At 34.0% G+C, this 19052-nt stretch overlaps 1 protein-coding gene and 1 long non-coding RNA gene across 6 annotated transcripts in view; one reads left to right on the top strand and one right to left on the bottom strand.

Moving 5' to 3' along the window:
- The window catches only part of SCN1A (sodium voltage-gated channel alpha subunit 1), a 162073-nt gene that overhangs the window by 25267 nt on the left and 117754 nt on the right, over positions 1–19052 (bottom strand). For 2 of the 5 annotated variants that reach the window (XM_049773370.1, XM_049773374.1), the window contains exon 21: positions 3134–3256. In XM_049773370.1, coding sequence (XP_049629327.1) covers positions 3134–3256 — 123 coding nt within the window. Of the gene's footprint in view, positions 1–3133; positions 3257–7764; positions 7939–15358; positions 15514–17861; positions 17983–19052 lie in introns of all 5 variants that reach the window. The other 3 variants (XM_049773372.1, XM_049773371.1, XM_049773373.1) reach the window with 3 other exon arrangements.
- Positions 1–19052, top strand: part of LOC126009175 (uncharacterized) — a 138836-nt gene that overhangs the window by 64663 nt on the left and 55121 nt on the right. The gene's annotated exons all lie outside the window — the stretch shown is intronic.

The following is a 19052-nucleotide window of genomic DNA, read 5'->3' as shown; positions in this document are numbered from 1 at the left end:
AGCATCATGAACTTAAGCTGTTAAAAATTTCACACAATCATTCTACATTTAGGTCTTCCACCCTCACCATTAAGATAATCTTCCCATTAGTGAATAAGTAAATACACACACAACTAAATCATATTCAGCGAAATAAAGATATCATCAACAGTTGGGGTTCAAAATTCACAAAGAGTAAATTCACAAAGGTATTCTTTTCAAAAGAAATTTAAGACATTGGATATAGGGGACTAGAATGTAAATACTGTATTTCCTACTGTGTTACAGTAGGACCCTTCCCAATCCCTCCCTCATCCCACTACACAAAGTCACAGTGAAAGGATGAAAGGTAGCAAAAGGGGTAATACAGTACCCATAATAAAGGGCTGAGGGGAGGAACCAGCGCTCCACCCCATCCAAGTTGGAGCAAGATTATCCTATATAAAATAGAAATATATAGTTTGTTATTAGGTAGAAATCTGATATGACAGAACATTTGGTTTTATTTTTTTGTATATGATGTTCTCAGTGTTTGTTTTCCTGTCAATTCAGTAAGACCTGAGTTCTTTTGAAAAAGAAGGTATTTAAGATTTCCTAGATTAGGAAATTAAAAATACAAATTTAAATCAGAATTTTATTTTACTCTATATATTCAAGACATCAATTCACTCAGTTTAATTTTACAAGCTGAAAAATTTGGACTGGAAATTTGAAATACAATAAATGTTTAAAAGCTGTCAGCCAAAAATATGCACCAAACATGCAAAACATAAAGGGCAACGTGATGATAACTTATTACTCTCTAACCTCTTATCAAGCATTGTAAAACATGCTTTATCTGGTTGCGTTGCATAAAAGCACATGCTTTGATAAAGTGACAAACTAAAAACAAAATGAGTGCCCTGCTTATGCTTTGGCACAGGTAATGTGATTTTATGCTACCAGGAAAATTATTAAATGAGTATTTCTGAATATATTTAAATCTCTTTTCCTGCTTATAATCAATCATTATTATCATCATACTTTACATTATATTTTTATATAGCTATAAAATCCAAACTAGAAACACAAGAAATGGAACCAACAATCAGCTTATTTTGTCTTTACAATGCCAAGTACATGTTAAAGTGATCACTCTGTTTTGTGTATAATATGATGCCAAGAGGCAAAGAACTATATTAAGAAATCTGATAGTTAAAATAATTAGTATATCCATATAGCATCAAGTAGATGTATTCCAAAATGCAACTTTCCAAAGCTAACCTCTATTAAGCAAAAGACACAGATGAAATTATTAATAATTATAATTATTTTTTGTAAAAGTTAAAAAAAACATAACACCAATATTTTTATAGTTATGCAGTTTACATATGAAAATACCTTATTAATTGAAGTCTGAATTTAATCAATTTTGAAAAGGTAAAGTGAGAAATGTTTATAATAATTTCTGATACTTAGCAAGTTTTAGATTTTCAAATGATTTTCTACTTTTTAATAATGTCTTATCAAGTAGAGTGAATAAAAATAATATTTTCTCTGGAACTGAAACTGAGACAGAAAAAAGGAAATATTATATCTAAAAATTAACCATTATCAGATATCCTGGAATGAATAAATTTTATTAGAGTAAATTCTTAGTGAAAAATATCTCATAGAGAAAAAATTGAATTATTCGCATTTTATTATATTGATTTCTTTTTTTTTTTTTTAATTTTTAGGAGGTCACACCCGGCAGCGTTCAGGAATCATTCCTGGCAGGCTCGAGGGACCTTAGGGATGCTGGGATTCGAACCACCATCCTTCCGCATGCAAGGCAACCGCCTTACCTAGATGCTATCTCTCTGGCCCCTTTTGATGTATTTCTAATAAAAATATAAAATATATTAGGGCAATTGAATACTAATTGTATGCCATGAAATGTATTACTAAAATATTATTTTGGGGGACTATTTAAGGCTATCAACTGCATATAAAATGCAATTTAAAATCTGCAATACAATGCAGCTTCCATAAACATAATCAAAACTCATTTGCAAGGTAGTAAATGAGTATTGGTTGTTTAAAATCAAACTTAACAGCTTTGATTTAGTAAAAGAAATTTTATTTTTATTTATATTTGGGGGGGCACACCCGGCAATTCTCAGGGGTAAATCCTGGCTCTATGTTCAAAAATCGCTCCTGGCAGGCTTGGGGGACCATATGAGATGCCGGGATTCAAACCACCGTCCTGCATTCAAGGTAAACGCCCTGCCTCCATGTTATCTCTCCAGCCCAGAAATTTTTATTTTTTAAAAAATAGAACAAATATGTCTTTTATAAATAAATATTTTGTGATTTTAAAAATAAGCCAATAATAACAATTTCTACTGTCATGAATCATAAAGAATGGGTGAATTATTTCCTTAAAAAAACAGAATTTTTCACATCTCTGATAAATGATATACATTATGTTTAATTTGAGTCCTCTAAGATAGTAAGTCAAAATTAAATTTCTGTAAATATTTACGTCTTTTTTTCATAGTCAAAAGGCTGTTTTGGTGTAACTTTTTAATAAATATATTATTAAATTCAATTAATAATATTCATAGAGTTAAAATTGAGATTACTAATATAGCCGTTAAAATAACTTAAAAATGCTAAATATTTAATCAATATTTGAGATTTTATCTTGAATATATTCCAATAATATGAACTTTGGCATTATATAGACAAAAATTTTGACAACTTAAAGTTTTTCTTTTACACTCATAGTTTTATGTTGTTGGCTTTATTTTCAAAAAAATCATTAAAACAACGCTATGTTTAAATAATAAGTACTTATAGAATTATCCTTAGCCTATTATTACTATATCATTACACATAGCAATTTAATATGTAATTACTTTATGTATATATGTTTATAATGAAACTCCCAAGATATTAGGATATGCAATTATTTTAAATAACACATCAAATAAATGATAAATTATTTTAAAGGAGGCCTAAATTCTCTTGCATATTACCTAAAAGTAAATATGCAATAGATAAAAAATCAAGTAGCAATTTAGCAAGAATTTGCCATTCTTTTGCATGCATGGATTTTTTTAAATTTTATAATTTAATTAAATGGAACTTTGTCTAATTGAAATTCTTTCATTTTCTTCATGTTCCTTACCCTCATTCCTTCAAATCGCGACAAGGCTCTTAGAGGTCTCAGAGCTCTTAGTGTCCTGAGAGATTTGATGGCACCAAGTTCTGAGTAACCCAAGGCATTCGCTGTTAAACTGACCAATGAAACCTGCATAAAAAAAATATGTGTGTGTATATATATATATATATATATGAAGAAACAAAATAACAAATAGTTGAAAAGAGTTGTTAATGCTCAACTTATAGTTACTAGTATAAATAACTTATATAACTTCTGTTGATTATTTAAAACTTAATGATTACAGATTTGTTAACCTAGGAAAGTTAAAAAAATTTCTATTCAATGCAAAATATTTAAGATGTTATGAAGAATTCATAGAATTAAAACTTTAAATCCATGTGATTTTCAACTCTGACTGTTACTACAGAACAATTAATTTTAAGTAAATAATGTAAAAGAAAAATATTTTTCTAAAAAATAACTTTGAAAACCACAAAACCTTAATAATAAAAAAAGAAAATGTAAAAGAAGACAACCTGGTGTAAAGAAACATCAAATATATTTTAGCAATTTTCTTTCTAATTGAAGGGTTTGCTTAGTACTAGCAAGAAAGTACTAAAACTGCTATGACTTAAAAATAAAGTGTCAATGGCTGGAGTGATGGCGCAGCCTTAGGGCTTTTATCTTTTGTGGTGGACAGCGGCTTGATCCCCCGGCATCCCATATGGTCCCCCAAGTCAGGAGTGATTTCTGAGCGCATAGCCAGAAGTCACCCTTGCGTGTCACTGGATGTGGTCCCCTCCAAATGAAAAATGTCATATGCTGCTAATGCTGCTATATCCAAATAATTATAATTAGTGTGTTCAGAAATAAACATGATAAATCAATTTTGAAGATGCTTTTTGTTTGAATTTTAATTACTAACTTGTATTTTTCAAGGGTTTAAAGTATAATTTGAGGCCAGTATGAGAAGTGCATCTTCTAATGCAATTGTCTGGCATTTAGTCCTAGATGTTTCATGGTCTTCAGGAGTAATTCCAAGCACAGAATCATAAATTGCCCCTAAACATGGCTATATGTGACATAGAAAGTTAACTGCTCCCTACCTCACTCACCCAATCCAAATAGTTTCACTGTGAAAATCCGCAAAAACTTTTTTATACATATTTCATGTTCGGCCACTGAACATGGTCCAAAATGGACCATCAAAATTACATAACAAATAATCATCTTATTTGTGTGAAGTATGTAATGGTAAAAAATTGGTATCTAATTTTCTGAATAAAAAAAATCTGCTGAAACTCAATATCCAAGCAGAGAAACAGAGCTACAATTCCTTTTGTTTAAAAGTGATTACATTGGGGTTAGACAGATAATATAGGGTTAAGGCACTTATCTTACATGGAATGAGTCCCTATGTGGATTCCTGGAACTGCATGTGGTTCCTTGCACTGCCAAGAATGACTTATTTTTCTTTTTGGTTTTTCAGGCCACACCCGTTTGATGCTAAGCACTCAGAAATTGCCCCTGGCTTGGGGGGACCATATGGGACGCCAGGATTGAACCGCGGTCTTTCCTTGGCTAGCGCTTGCAAGGCAGACACCTTACCTCTAGCGCCACCTTGCCGGCCCCCAAGAATGACTATTGAGCAGAGTTAGGAATAACCTTTGGGCATAGTCGCTCCAAAATAAAAATTAAAGTAACTTCTCTGGAGCATTTTATATTTAATTTTAGAAAAATTATATTTTTGAATATACACTGGTCAAGATTTTAAAAAATGTTATATTTTTGAATGTATCAAGCTTCTTTATATTTAAATACTTTTTTTTAATATTTCAGGTATATCATATTTATTTTTTTATTTTTTGTAAGTATTGAAATAAAATCAGAACACTAATCACTACTTCAAAATTTAAAACCAGAACACTAATCACTACTCCAAAATTTAAAAAATGCTATTATTTTCTAATCTATTTCAGAAATACTAATCAAAATTAACTTGTGATGAATAAAATTATTTTTTTTCACTAAAAATTTTCAAACACATAAGAATAATAGGTAAAAGCACAACTAATTTTAAAAAGAATGGAAAATCAAATTGGATTTAAAAAAATCCTGTGTGAAGTTTTGAGGAGTTAAATTAACATTTCTAATACTTCAGCATCAATATCTGAAACATTTACCTTATAGTGTGATGAAGCAATTACTATCTTGTAATTCCTTTAAATTTATTCATTTCACAGTAACATTATTAATCTCTTCACGTAACTCACTTCAAAATTACTTTTCACAAGAAATCTGTCTATTCCTACTAGGTTATTATTTTTGTGCAAAAAATTAAAGTATATGCCCTTCCTGGAGCAGGATTTTCAGCTGGCACGGGCTGGCTCCTGGCAGACCTCCGTATGTGCCAGGGGCCTCTTGGCCTGGCCTAGGGTAGGGGGGCCCGGACCTGGGTCACCCGACCCCCCTCTCCCCCTTTCCTCCGGATCTCCAGGTGGGTTCCTGGGAGGACCTGATGGGGCACCCTGGGTTTTCCCCACTCCCAGGTCGGCTCCGGAGATTGGCTTAGGGGGTGGACTTTGATCTGGGGGGTGGCAGATAGCTGCTCAGTTATACTCAGGCTGTCACCGACAATTTCATACCAGTCTACATGTTGCAAACCTCCCAACCATCAGTACCCCAGATTTATCCTTCTTAACTTCAGTAACACACAGTTCTAATCTCAAACCAAAGACATACAGTGGATCTAACAATCCCAGAACTATTTAGAAGGACATAAATTGAACACATATTGAACACATATATCGTTTGAATATTTTATGTGTATTTTCTTTAACAGCTGTAACTCTCTATATATTCTTCTACCATGATGTTTCTATCCACTTTTCATCTTGTCTTTTCTTTGTAAGCTGTTCAGGAAGGATTGTTGGTGGAACTGTCTCTCAGTTTAATGCCTATGATTGAACTATGTCATGGAAATTGCTGGTCTTGTTCCTATTGCCTCTAGATGGGCCGATAACGCCTTATTGCATTGATTCTTGTTTGCATAGACACATTAAAATGGGAAAACACTATACCTACAGATAAGTTCTTATCTAATAAATCTCAGTGCAATGTACCTTACACCCTGAACATTGATATAATGACCTGGCACAGGCCTCAGAAGAATGGGCATCCTCCATTCACGCCGGAACCAGGCAAGCTATCTATGAAACATCCAAGGTCTTTTATAGCAACAGCTGGAAGCAGTCCTCTACCAGGAAAGACACTACCAAGGGTCTGACATCGACTTCCTAAAAAGAGACTTCCGTTTACACTGAGAAGACGTGATAACAACAATGACCTGCTCTACAGGACATGGTTCTCTCTAGTGCCCCTTAAGTGTGAGGTGAAACGAGAGGATGCTCTGCACCATCCTGACTGCAATATGGGATATGCAGACTCCAGGATCTTTAATACAGAAGTATGATACCAACAACAGACTATGTGAGGAATGGAGGTGTATTGCCACGACAGACGATGACTTGGATTGGACAAACTAGTTTGCCTGGAGCCTAGAGTCAGTCCTGTGCCAGGAAACTTCAGGGTTAGGGTTTCCTTGTATTTAGACCATAATTTTTCTTTCCATGTCCCTTATGTTTTGGTGGGCCTGTGCAAACAAATGCCACTCTAACACCATTTTTTACTATGTTCCCTTGACTCCAATCCTTAAGAAAAACAAGCCACTAAAACTTTTGAGGTTAACTTAAACTAGTAAGCATGTGCATGGAACTAGAGAAATGTACTTTGCCCTCAATGTTTAAGGAGTTACATAAGTCTAATGTCTTTAGATTATATTGTGTGCTGCTAAGAAATAGTATGTACTACAACTGGGGATTTGAGGAACAAAGTAATTATATTGTACATGGGTTCAGTTTTGTTTTTCTTAATGTTCTTTGGCTGAAAGTTCAAGGCTGGGATATCATCGATGGGACTACCGAGAATTCTGTTTATGGGTGATTGTGCTTCCACTGTAACTTTACCCTGTCCTCTTTCTTTGCATCTTTGTTGTCATAATTAAAATAAAACAAAAACAAAAAAACCTAAAATGTGTTCAATAAAGTAGCATATAAACAGCAAAAACAACAACAACAACAACAAAAAATTAAAGTATACAATGTCTTTGATATTTTAGACATTCTTAAAGTGGAAATTATGCCAAATGAATAGATACTATGATAAATGATGGTTTAATCCTAACAAATCTTTCTGCTCTCAGAAAATACTTTTGGCAGACTTGGGGGACTACCTGGAATGCCTGGGATTGAACCTGGTTTGGCCATGTACAAAGCAAGTGTACTGCCTCTCTGCTATCACTCTGTCCCCAGTTTTAACCAATTTTTGTAAATTAAAGCAATGCACCTTTCTTAATATAACTTTCTGTAAAAACTATTGATTTTTTTCAACTTTTTTACTAATATAAATCCCATAAATTCAATGCTAAAACAGTTTTTGCCTATTATGAATAACACCATCATTTAGCAAATCTAGTAGTGTCTATTAAATAGCATGTACTGGGTATACCACAGTGGTCAAAGATTCATTATTTTATACTTAAGAATATTAATAATATAAATTATCTTGAAATAAAACAAAGATAAAAGAATACTTACATCAACAATTAAGAAGTCCAGCCAACACCAAGCGTTGGTGAAATATGTTTGATAGCCATATGCTACCCATTTTAGAAGCATTTCCAGAATGAAAATGTAAGTAAAAACTTTGTCAGCATATTCCAACATTGTTTTAATTGTCTTTCGCTGATCAATATATATATCTTCAAATGCCTATAAAGAGAATACATATTTATCTTTCCAAAACACTATACTGTGACACTTTTGAAGATGTTTAATGTATTTTTCTGTATAAGTACTTATTACATGGATATGTTCATATGTCTACTTCATATATCTCTCATATATATATACTTCATACACATATTACATTCATATGTTGGAAAAGTAAGACAGAACAGTAACTCTTGCTGGAGATTTCCTCACAGAGATTATTTGAATTAACCAGGGAATGAGTCATACTCTCAACTGATATAATCGGGAAAAAAGTGAAAGCATATTCTAATAAATTTATGATTCATTTAAGCTATGGTACTTGATGTCATATTCTGATACTATCATATTAACCCTGTTATTTATTCCTTTTGTACTACTCCTTTTATTCCTTTATGTTGACTCCCCCCAAAAGTTGAAGAAATAAAAAAATAAGTTCATAAGATAAGACTATTCATCACAGTGCTCAATTTTTTACAATTTGAGTTCATTAGCACCTATGTTAAATTAAAAACCTTTTTTAGTTGTTGTTTTGGGTCATATTTTACTGACCTCATGGCTTACTCATGGCTCTGAGATAAAAATTCAATCTTGGTGGTCTCTGGGAACCAGGATTCTGGGGATCAAACCTGGGTTGGCCACATGCAAGGAAATCTTACTCCCTGTATCTGTCCATCATACTCTCTTTATTTTTGTTGCTTGTACTTCTAAGCAGAGAGATGATATGGCAATGTTGATAAAATTAATTGCTTCTCATTAAGATCATAATATGTATGTTTCTAATATGAACATCTATTGCTATTTTACATTTCTATGTGTATATGCTCTTTTATGTGGTTAAAGAATATTAATTTCTAAAGAGATATGTAGATAAAGTCATTAGAAAAACACAGAGATAAATATAAACTTCTGGTCAAATGGTAAGGTTAAGTTTAAAGTTAAATATAGAGGTTGAGGCTGGAGAGATAGCACAGCAGTAGGGCGTTTGCCTTGCAAACTGCCGACCAGGACCAATAGTGGTTCGAATCCCAGCATCCCATATGGTCCCCAGTGCCTGTCAGGAGCGATTTCCGAGCCAGGAGTAACCCCTGAGCGCCACCAGGTGTGGCCTCCAAACCAAAAAAATGTATATAGAGAGATTAAAAATAGAGCTACATTATAAATAGCAATTTCACTTATATTTCACTTATGCATTATAAACAGCAATTTCACATTATATCAAGAATACAAAAACTACTAATATATTAAGATATATGCTTACATCATTGCAGTACTATTTACAATAACTGGTATCTGGAAACAAGCCATGTCAAACAATAGAGGATGGACAGTGAAATTATAATGTATACATATACATGCAAAGTAAATATGACTCATCTATAAGAATTAATGAATTCTTAACTTTTGCTACAACTTAATTAAACTAACTGGAATTTTTAGTGATACAAGTCAAAGGAAGGAGAACTACAGATGCTCTTATTCATATGTATAAAAAGGAATAAAGAAAAGAAATGGAATGCTCAATTAAATTGTAATTTGTAATAATTGAATTGTAATAATAGTACTGAGTTACCAAACAGGGATGGGAAATGGGCAGGAACTGGATGCATCACAAGCATAAAAACGAGGAGAGGTTTTATTTGAACACTTTGGTGGTTACTGAAATATGGTATTAAAATAATAAATATTAAGTGGATAGTAAAATATATTGCTTCAATAATAAAATAATAGTTTTCTGTAATAAGGGTCAAAGTGGTGGCACAAGCCATAAGGAGTCTGCCTTGAATGTGCTAGCTTAGGATGTACCATGATTTGATCCCCTGGCGTCCCATATATTCCCCCAAGCCAGGAGTAATTTTTGAGTGCATAGCCAGGAGTAACCCCTGAGCATCACCAGCATTGGGTATGACCCAAAAACCAAAAAAAGAAAGTTTTCTGTAATAATATTAAAGCATTTTATTTACTTATATCAAAACATTTATCATCTAACATTTATCATCTAACATTTATCATCTATTCTATGGCTTAATTATTTGATTTGTGTCAGTATAAGCTGCTTTCTTTCTGTTCTTCCTTATAAATTTGCAAATTATTAGCAGAAATTGATCCTGATAAAATGAACACTTTCATATAAAGAGAAATTAAATCTTCAGTGAATCTCTTAGGCATGCTGCCCAATCTTGGTCAGAGTAATGGAGAGAATAATGGCCACAAAATATAGACAGAATTTAAAAGATAAAGAAAATGACCCCTAAGGAATGATCAGTTCTTTATAAAAAGATAACAAAAAATCATCAGAAATTAGATGTGGAAATGACTTTTCAATTTATTAATTTCCAGAACACTAATTGTATTAATTAGTTACATTATTATTGCTGTGCTTTATTTTCTTGTTTTTGTTTTCTTTTTGGTTCAAACCCGACGGCGCTCAGGGGTTACTTCTGGCTCTGAACTCAGAAATCGCTCCTGGCAGGCTCGGATGACCATATGGGACGCCAGGAATCTTTCTATGTTGACTGCATGCAAGACAAACACCCTACTGTTGTGCTACCTCTCTGGACCCTTATTTTCTTGCTATGCTCTGAATACTATTATTCAGTTAGGTTATAGTATGTTGCTATAATAACTGTCAGTTACTGAATAATAAGAAAATTTAGTAAACTGATGAGTAAAGTATTAAACATTAAATAAGTAAAAGTATTAAACATTAAAAATAAGTAAAGAACATGTACACATTAAGTATACAGTTTGAAAAATAAAAAAAAACTGACTATTAAAATTATTTGATACATAAAAAAGGACACAAGGAAATGAAAGCACATCTCCTGCACATTGATTGGGAGGTTTAACATAATTAAAATAGTAATACTCCGTAAAGCATTATACAGATTCAATGTGGTTCCTATAAATAAAATAAGGGTTATCATTTTCCCTAAATTCAAACTGTAGTAAAAAGCCATAGTAATTAAAATTATATTATGTGGCTATAATAACTGTCAGTTACTGAATAATAAGAAAATTTAGTAAACTGATGAGTAAAGTATTAAACATTAAAGAATAAGTAAAGATGGTTTTTGAATAATGACTCTCAAATTAGTGTAATAGATTTGAATATCCTGAGATATATTCCCACATATATAATAAATATTTGAAAAATGTGCAAAAAATGTGAGGTGGAACAAAGAAAGCCTCTTCAACAAGTGTTGCTAAAACTGGATGGATATAGGGGCCAGAGTGATATCACAGTGAATAGAGCATTTGCCTTGTACGTGACTGACCTGGGTTTAGTTCCTGGCATTCCATATGGTCCATGAGTCTTTCAGAAGTAATTTTTGAGCACAGGAACCATGAGTAACCCCTGAGCACCATCGTGTGTGGCCCAACTCCCCACCCCCAATCAGGTAGTACAAGAAAATGAAGTCAAACCTTTTTAACACACCCATGCATAAGGGACAAATCCAAATGAAATAAAGATTTTGATATTAAACCTGAAACTATAGAAAAACATAGGAAGAACTTCGTATGACATTAAAGCTAAAGGCATCTTGAAGGATGAAACATCATAGACCATACAGGTAGAAGAAAAGATAAACAAATAGGACTACATTAAACTAGGAAGCTTGTGCACCCCTGCTACATCCCCCCCATGTCAAAAAATCCTGAGACCTACAAAGAAATCAAGTTTAAAAAGGCCCTAATTGCCTAAGGGAGGTTATTTAAAAAGCTTTCTTCTATTACAGGAACTTTTTCAAAGTAGTCTGTACTCACAGAGAGGATGTTTGTAAAAGTAGCACCTGTAAGAAAAGATGCTTGAAAAGAAATAACCTGTACTCACAGACATTAGGGTCCTGAAAAAACTTGTTTGCCTGTCCATGAGGCATTTGGGAAATAAAAGGATGTAGTATAAATATTAATTGAGACATAATTTTAGCTGACATTTTAAAGATTACTCATATATATAAACATACTCTATGAGGAACATTTGCTTAGATTCAAGTATTTTTATTTAGTCTTATAAACTTATTTTTATTTAGTTTTATATAAATTATACTCATCCTCTAATCTAACTTTGCTCTTAGCAGTCATAATATGCATAAAACCAAAAACAATACTAACTGACCTTGCTGGCTAGGGCTCTCAGATAGCAAAAAGCGGCTTCAAAGTGAAACTGTACTGTGTCAAAATATGTTTTGAACAATTTAACCCTGTGCTTTTTTTTGGTTAAATTACTTTTGTCTAAATAAATTTGTTTAAAAATTATGACTTGTCAAGAAATTGAGAAAATATATTCCACTTTGTGCTTTTAATAAATGGAACACACCTTGAATACAAACTTGAGTCCTTAACCTTTGTCTCCCACAGCCATCCATGCACACACTTTTCAAGGGAACCCCAAAGATTTTGTAGTTTCAGGGCCAATCAGTCTGTGACACACCCCAAGGGAATTCATGACCAGGATACAAAGACTGCTCACAAAATGGGAGAAATTATTCACCCATCTATTAGATTAATGTCTAAGATATGTAAGGCACTGGTAGGCTTAACAAGAAGTAAAAAATCGAACCCCATCAAAAATAAGGAGAGGAAATGAACAGAAATCTCAAGAAATAAATACAGATGGCCAAAGGCACATGGAAAAATGCTCTACATCATTAATCATTCTGAAAATGCAAATCAAAACAACACTGAGATATCATCTCATACCACAGAAACTGGCACACATCAAGAACAGGAGCAACCAGTACTACCATTGATGAGACATTCATCAATGCTTTTTTTGGAAAACAATTTGGAATATAATAAAAATAATAAAAATTGAGCTTCTGTTTGACCCAGTAATACCATCATTAGGAATATATCTTAAGGGCTCAAAAGCTCAATGCAGAAAAGGCATCTGCAATCCTATGTTCATTGCAGCACTATTCATAATAGCCAGAATCTGGAAACCTCTCAGTGCCCCAGAACAAAAGAGTGAATACAAAAAAAATCATCTATATAATGGAATACAATGCAGCTGTTAGGAAAAAAATTAAGTCCTAAAATATGCAAATGCATGGACAGACATGGAGAATATCATGCTGAGTGAAATGATTCAGACACAAAGGGAATGATCACTCATCTTCAGTATAAATAAAGAGAAGATAAAAAGTGGTTAGGATCGTCACTGTATAAGAGAATATTTAGTAAGACTTATAGTTGTCAGGGAAAAACAAAATATTCTAAAGACATACGTGTCCATTTTATGTCTTTTGAAACAGTTCAGGGTTGTTACACACAATGCACGGCTTTGGTCTGTGATTAGGATTGTGCAATACTGAAGTTAAAAAGAGTAATGTGGGGGCCGGAGAGATAGCATGGAGGTAAGGCGTTTGCCTTTCATGCAGAAGGTCATTGGTTCAAATCCCGGTATCCCATATGGTCCCCCATGCTTGCCAGGAGCAATTTCTGAGCATGAAGCCAGGAGTAACTCCTGAGCACTGCTGGGTGTGAGCTAAAAACCAAAAAAAAAAAAAAAAAAAAGAGTAATATGGGTTAGTGATGTTTGGGTGAGAGAGTTAAGGAGTAAAAATGAGCTTTGAAGGAGTGTGGAAAAGGGCAGAATACAAAATGGACATTCTGGATATGCAAAACATAACATAAAGATAAGAAATACTCTTAATACAAGCCTATCAAGGCTCCCAGCGTACCCAAGTTAGGAAGAAGGCCTTCCTCATGGGGTCTCCCCCAACCCCATGTCGGCTAGGGCTAGCCTCCAGCTCAAGAGAGGATCGAGAGAGAGCCGGAAGCCAGGATCTGCCCGCCCTACACCCTGTGCCCTTCCCTCCCTAGAGCTGAAAGAGTCCCCCATTTTAATGCTTATGATTGAACCATATCATGGGGATTATTGGACTTGTTCTTATGTCCCCCATATGCACCAATAACGCCACGTGGCATTGCTCCTTTTTTGCATAGGCACATTAAAATGAGAAAATACTATACATACAAATAAGATCCTATCTAATAGAGATTGGAATACACAAATCTTATAGTGCAAAGGGACCTTACACCCTGAACATTGACATAATGACCTGGCACAGGCCTCAGAAGAAAGGGCATTTTCCATTCACCCCTGAACCAGGGAAGCCATCCACGAAACATCCAGGTTTGTCTATAACATCACCTGGAAGCAATCCTCTACCATGGAAGATCCTACCACTGCTCAGACATCGACCTGCTCAAAAGAGACTTCCCTTAACACTGACCTGCTTACAGGACAGGGCTTCCTGCATTGCCATTTAATGGTTAGGTGAAACGAGAGGATGCTCCACATCCTGACTTCAATGTAGGATATGCAGATTCCAGGATCTTTAATACAGAAACATGATACCAACAACAGAGACTGTGTGAAAAGTGTGTTGGCACTACGGACAATGTCTTGGATTGGACGATAACTTGCCTGGAGCCTAGAGTTGGTCTTATGCCAGGAAATTTCAGGAGTAGGATCTCTTGGTATTTAGGCCAAGGTTATTCCTTTCCATGCCTCTCATATTTTGGTGGGCCTATGCAAACAACAATTGCAACTCTAACACCGTTTTTACTGTGCTCCTTTGACTCTAATCCTTACAAAAAAACCCACTTAAAATTTGAGGTTAACTTAAGCTAATATGCATGTACATGGAAATGTAAAAAATACTATGCCTCTAATGTTTAAGGAGTTATGTAAGTTTTATGGCGTTAGATTGCTTTGTGTGCTGTTAAGAAATATTATAATGTGTTACAATCTTGGGACTTGAGGGACAAAGTAATTGTTCATGGATTCTGTTTTATTTATCTTAATGTTCTTTGGCTGAAAGTTCAAAGTTAAGATATCAGCAAGGGGACTTCTGAGAATTATGTTATGGGTGATTGTCCTTCCACTGTAACTTTACCTTGTCCTCTTTCTTTGCATCTTTGTTCTCATAATTAAAAATAAAAAAATTTAAAAAAAAGAATAAATAAAACACTCAGAGTATAGGAATAATACTCAAAAAACAATAACAGAGAAGGGATATCCAGGTCAAAAATAGTTGAAAATGGTCACTCTGGACAAGAACTGAAAATTAAAAGGAAGTAAAGTGATACATATGAAACCCCTTCAATAACAGTAATCAATATTGTTTGGAGAGAGAGGAAGAGAAACAGAGAGGGGAAGGGAAGGAGATAGTCTATCATAAAGACATATACGCAGGCTGAGAGGTGGTGGAGGTAATGGCGGAATGACTGGAGGGTAACTAGGGAAATTGGTAGCAGAAAATAAACACAGGTAAAGGGAGATTGTTGAACTTTAACTCTGTATCTCACGATTTAATAAAATATGTCAATGTAGAAAAAAATGAATAAATCATCAATAATAGATATTTCCAAAATTAATATTGTATCACTTTTCTTAATATTCACTCACCAGAGCACCACTACTAAGTAGAATCATAAACACAATGAAGGTCTCAAACCAATTATGTTCTACTATGCGGAAACAAGTCCTTCTTAAGTTCCACCACTGTTTTCCTCTTCCTTCTTCCACACTGACTTGACAACATTTGAATCTTCGTACACAGCCTGCAAATATAATAATGTCAAATAAGTTTTTATAAATAGCTTTCAGTTTCTAAACAACCGTTGGCCTTGAAATGATTAGTATTATTAGCATAGCCTTTCTAATTTACTAAGATAACTCTAAACCGGGTGTAACAAGAAGACATTCTTTAGCTAATAAAGTTGAGAACACTCTTCAGGCTCTTTAAATGACATCCTGGATAATATAAACATTTGTGTGTGTGTTTTAAGTATTAATATCCAAGAAAGATTTAGTTAAATACAAACAAGTGTAGTTTTGTCTTGTACTATAGTATCCAGAAGTATTTTGTTGATTCCATTGTAGAAAATCGACTAATTGAAATTAGTAATAATCAGAAAATTCTTCAAAGAGAATAGAGATCAATAATATAGATCTTTCTCAACACTCCTGAATTTTTTTGGTTAGGTATTCTAGTGTGCTCCTAGACGAAAACTTGGAAGATTAAAATAAAATAATTTAGTTCTCTAAAATAAGATGGGAATGGCTGCTGCTTTAATTTTTGTATTGTCTTCCTTTTACTGCTTTCACTCAAACAAAAAAAAATAAAATCAATATTTATTGTGCCTCAAAAACATCAAATATACTGATAGAAAAAGGAAAAAAAAAAGAAAGAAAAGGAAAGAAGGGAGGAAGTCAAGTAGGACAATAGTAAGGATTTACATATTAGTTTAAAATGAAAAAGGGGAATCTTATAGGGTAGCATGTGATTAGAAATCAGAAAAAGCAAGTGATAATATTTATTATAGCTTTTAAGAGAGTTCTCTTTGTGGGGTACACTCAGAAATTTCCCTCTAGCAGCACAGGACTAATGCTTTGGTTCTCTCTGGACTTGGGCTCAAACCAATAATTATAGTTTAAGTCTCAGAGCCTCAAAGATTGTGGATATCACCTTTAACAACTAAGATCTCTCTACAGCCTCAACAATCTCCTTCTGGAGATTAACTTGCTAGAAGGGGTGCTGCCTGATTTATAAATAATTTAATAAAGCCAATTAGATCTTGGGAAGATGTTGATTGATGTACATAATTTGCATGGTAAATAGAGGGAAATGATCAAGTTCCTGGAAGGAATCACTAACTACAGAAAATGCAAACACATTCATGTTTAATATTCAAATCCCTAGGGCCATGGGACTAGTAGTCATGGGGAATACAAATACTTAAACTGATTGCTCATAGTGTATCAGGCTTCATAGAGGCTGATTAGGCACTGGATGTAGACTATTTAGTTCTTATATTATCAATTAAGCACTGGAATATATTCATCTTACCCAAAATTTAGGCTTATTTTTGTTTTCTTTTGTTTTGTTTGTTTTTGGGCCACACCTGGTGATGTCCAAGGGTTACTCCTGACTTGGGGGGCCATATGGGAAGCCAGCGATCAAACCGTGTCCATCCTAGGTCAGATACGTGCAAGACAAATGCCCTACCACTGTGCCACTGCTTGGAACCCACCAAAATTAAGTATTTTTGATTCATTTAATTTGTCAAAAGTTATTGCTAAATTTATTTTGTTTGTTTATGACAGTGCTCAGGGGCTACTTTCAGTTCTGTCTTGGTCACTCCAAGCATGTTTAAGGAAACATATAGTATCAAGGATTGAACTTGGACCTCCTGTATGCAAACTGGCACTCAGCCTTTTGGAGCTATCTCCAAAAGATAACCAGCACAGTTACTCTGGCTCTGTGTTCAGGCATCACTCTTGGTGGTATTTAAAGAATTATAACTCAGGTTACCCACATGCCTGACAGGAACATTAATCCCTGTATTATCTCTCTGGCTCCATCCAAATGTAAATTTTAACTTAAATTCTATGTCTGAGAATCTTGATAATAATACTTATGATACCAACTTATTTATTTTAAAATTGCCATTTTAAAATATTCCAATTAGTCATTAGTTTTGATCCCATAAACATATTTTATTTCATTTTTATTAAATTTTCTACATAGTTGAATATGAAAACCAGACACACAATAAAATTTGAGTACCTTTACAGAGAGTCTTAAAGTTTTTCCATTTGTGTTTCCTTTTTGCTCAAGAAAACTTTATGCAATTGAATGCAATTAGCATTCAAATCAAACATTTACTGTTAATAAATCATAAATCAAACAAAATGTATTCTAATTTTAAAACAAAAGTAAAAGATTTATGCAATCTCATATAGGGCTGAAAACTTACAATTTAAGATGGTGGATGTTAGCCTCTAGAAGTAATTGAAATAGACCACAAAATTCTTTTCTATTATGTAGTCCATTTTGGGTGATCAATAGTTAATAAATACCTACACTGAACAAACAGATAAATATCATGAGCATCATTTTCTTTACCTTCAGTGAAACAGGCTTCAGGTTCAAGAGTTTCCTCAGGTTCCACCACAGGCTGCTCTTCTTCAGGTGCACCAATGTCTACTGTGCTGCCTTCAGAGGAACTACTGCTTTCGTTAAGTTTCTGTGCATGAGATTGGCATAAAAAGTACACTTTAATTTTGGAAACTAATAAAGAGCCAATCAAGAAAGAATTGATTATGAGTTTTATGAGCTGATTTCTAGGTTAAAGCAAAGGAGGAGTTGATAAAAAGAAAATGAAAAGAGGAAATGAGGATCTTATCAGATAACTTCTCTACCAGACTTGATAATGCAAGTATGAAATTAGATTACTGTGTTATAAAATTACTAATGGCCATCAGTCATAAGCACTAAGTAAAATAATATCCAATGAGGTAGAAAAGCCTCACAGGGATAAGTATGGGAAGGGAGTTAAAATAAGAGATACTGATCTGATTTTTTAAATGACCAAACACAGGCTGAGCCAGGCTAAATAATGTCAAAACCATAAAGTGAGAAAGACAAGATATTAGACCATTTTTCCTGAACCATAAGCCCGCATTCTATTTCTATTTAACCATATTGTTTGTAAAACTAAAGAATCAGTAGATACGGGGCCCGGAGAGATAGCACAGCGGTGTTTGCCTTGCAAGCAGCCGATCCAGGACCAAAGGTGGTTGGTTCGAATCCCGGTGTCCCATACGGTCCCCCGTGCCTGCCAGGAGCTATTTCTGAGCAGACAGCCAGGAGTAACCCCTGAGCATCGCCGGGTGTGCCCCCCCCAAAAAAAAAGAATTAGTAGATACACAAATATAATTTTCCTAAATTTGGGGGGAAAATATCAATATGAGCCTGATAGATGAAATAATATCTATAAAATTTAATGAAATTTAATCTTAAAATGAAAATCAAAACCACTGTACATAAACACAAACCAAAAGTTGAAATTATTAAGAATATTTATTAGCTGAAATAAGCTAACTTGGGGGTAGTTTTAGAATTGAACTTTCTTTAATTTTTGCTCATAGTAATCTATCAACTTAATCACATACTTTCTTTTTTTTTTTTTTTTTTTTTTTTTTGGTTTTTGGGCCACACCCGGTGACGCTCAGGGGTTACTCCTGGCTGTCTGCTCAGAAATTGCTCCTGGCAGGCACGGGGGACCGTATGGGACACCGGGATTCGAACCAACCA

Source organism: Suncus etruscus, chromosome 5 (assembly GCF_024139225.1).
Source record: "Suncus etruscus isolate mSunEtr1 chromosome 5, mSunEtr1.pri.cur, whole genome shotgun sequence".
NCBI classification, from domain to species: domain Eukaryota; kingdom Metazoa; phylum Chordata; class Mammalia; order Eulipotyphla; family Soricidae; genus Suncus; species Suncus etruscus.
Note: the sequence above shows the minus strand (reverse complement) of the source record. Positions and strands in the feature narration are given on the sequence as shown.